The 1574-nt window shown below is 44.2% G+C and overlaps 1 protein-coding gene across 1 annotated transcript in view; it reads right to left on the bottom strand.

Moving 5' to 3' along the window:
* Positions 1-1574, bottom strand: part of ADAMTS9 (ADAM metallopeptidase with thrombospondin type 1 motif, 9) — a 155259-nt gene that overhangs the window by 16202 nt on the left and 137483 nt on the right. The window contains exon 31 of the mRNA XM_008577537.1: positions 6-176. Coding sequence (XP_008575759.1) covers positions 6-176 — 171 coding nt within the window. The remainder of the gene's footprint in view (positions 1-5; positions 177-1574) is intronic.

The raw sequence follows: 1574 nt of genomic DNA, 5'->3' as shown, positions 1-1574 counted from the left end.
GGTACCTCCGACCATTCTCCAGTGATCCAGACATACTCGCAGGGCTGCAAACTACAGCTCTCCCGGTCCGCAGGCCGCGTGTCCGTGTCACAGTGCACGCTGTGAACCTCGCCTTTGCCCTCATCCATGCATGCCACCTTGCGGTACCTGGAGCCTTCGCCACAGGTCTTGGTGCACTGTTAAAGACAAACAAAATGAGTGTTGAGATGGAAGAAAAATAGATGACTTCCTATATCCTATTACTACAGTTATAGGTGTTTGCCTGTCTGTAGACCCTTTGAGACTGTGAGATCTCTGAGGGCTACATTTTCAGAGAATTCCTTATTTTACCCCAGTGACCTAAAGACACTGCTCCTGGCATAGCTGAACTAAGGCACAAAGGCATGCATGAGCGAATCTCAGGTTTGGAAAGGACCTTAAAGCCTGTTTACTTCAAACACCCACTCAAACACTGAGTCACTTCACAACACATGGCCGAATGGTTACCACGCTGTTGTCTCATTCCTCTCACGTCAGGGATGTGACTACCTGCCCAGAGAGCCCATCTCATCTGACAACATGGAACTGCACGTATGTCTTTGCAGGTTCCAGCCTCTCGCCCTAGTCTTCTATTCCAGGGGAGCATAAAGGACAAGTTTCATCTCTCACAAATAATCCCCCTTCAAGTACGAGAAGAGAGCTTTCCTGTGGCCCCCGGGGTGAGCTGCTGTCATTCCTGATCATTCCTATGAACTGCCAGGCCCTGGGAGGGACCCAGGGTCAATGAATATGGACATAGGTAGCACATGCCCTGCTCTGACAGACGCCCATATCGTAGTAGCAAAGACAGAAAACCAAGCAGCAGATGGCTACGTGGCGAGATTTAGCAATTACCATAATCTCCATTTTTCAGATGAAGAACTAGTGCTGAAGGCTGGCTGAGCCTGGTTCCCTAGCTCAACTTCAGCTCAGTGGGTTTTAGGTTTCCTGTTCCCTTGGAGCAAGCTGGGAACTACTGGGAAGTGATAACATTTTTGTCCTCCCCACCCCAACACACAAAATTAGTTAGAGGGCCACTGAATGTTAAAAACAAAAAGTTAATCTGTGATGTGTAGATATACACAGAAGAAATACTTAACTGCCCATAGAAAAAGTAATTCTTTAGAAAATTAGGACTTAAGTGACTCAGAGAGGATCATAATTACTGAACAGCTAAGACTAGACTCAACTTTCCAATATCTTCTTGTTTTCACTAATCTGCAAGGCTTTAATCTGTGTCAATAAGTAATAGTTCAGTGCAGAAATGCAATGACTGCTAAATACTTTATGCTTGTTAAATGTTTCTCCCTTGGTCTTGAAGAATGGTTAACTATCAGAAAAACTCTTTTGCCAATGGTAGAAAAGGGAGCTGGGAAAACTTACCTTGAATATAATTGTTAGGAAAATTAAAAATTAAACTAAGTAAATAAATGATTTACCCAGTGCTTTGGAATTAGTCAACAGCAGCTCTGAAAATCACATGGTAAGGGTTTTTTCCTGGAATTGTAAATTCTAACTAGGGCGTGGGGGCTGGACAATCAGAAAACAAATCCAGT

Source organism: Galeopterus variegatus, unplaced genomic scaffold (assembly GCF_000696425.1).
Source record: "Galeopterus variegatus unplaced genomic scaffold, G_variegatus-3.0.2 Scaffold1529, whole genome shotgun sequence".
NCBI lineage: Eukaryota > Metazoa > Chordata > Mammalia > Dermoptera > Cynocephalidae > Galeopterus > Galeopterus variegatus.
Note: the sequence above shows the minus strand (reverse complement) of the source record. Positions and strands in the feature narration are given on the sequence as shown.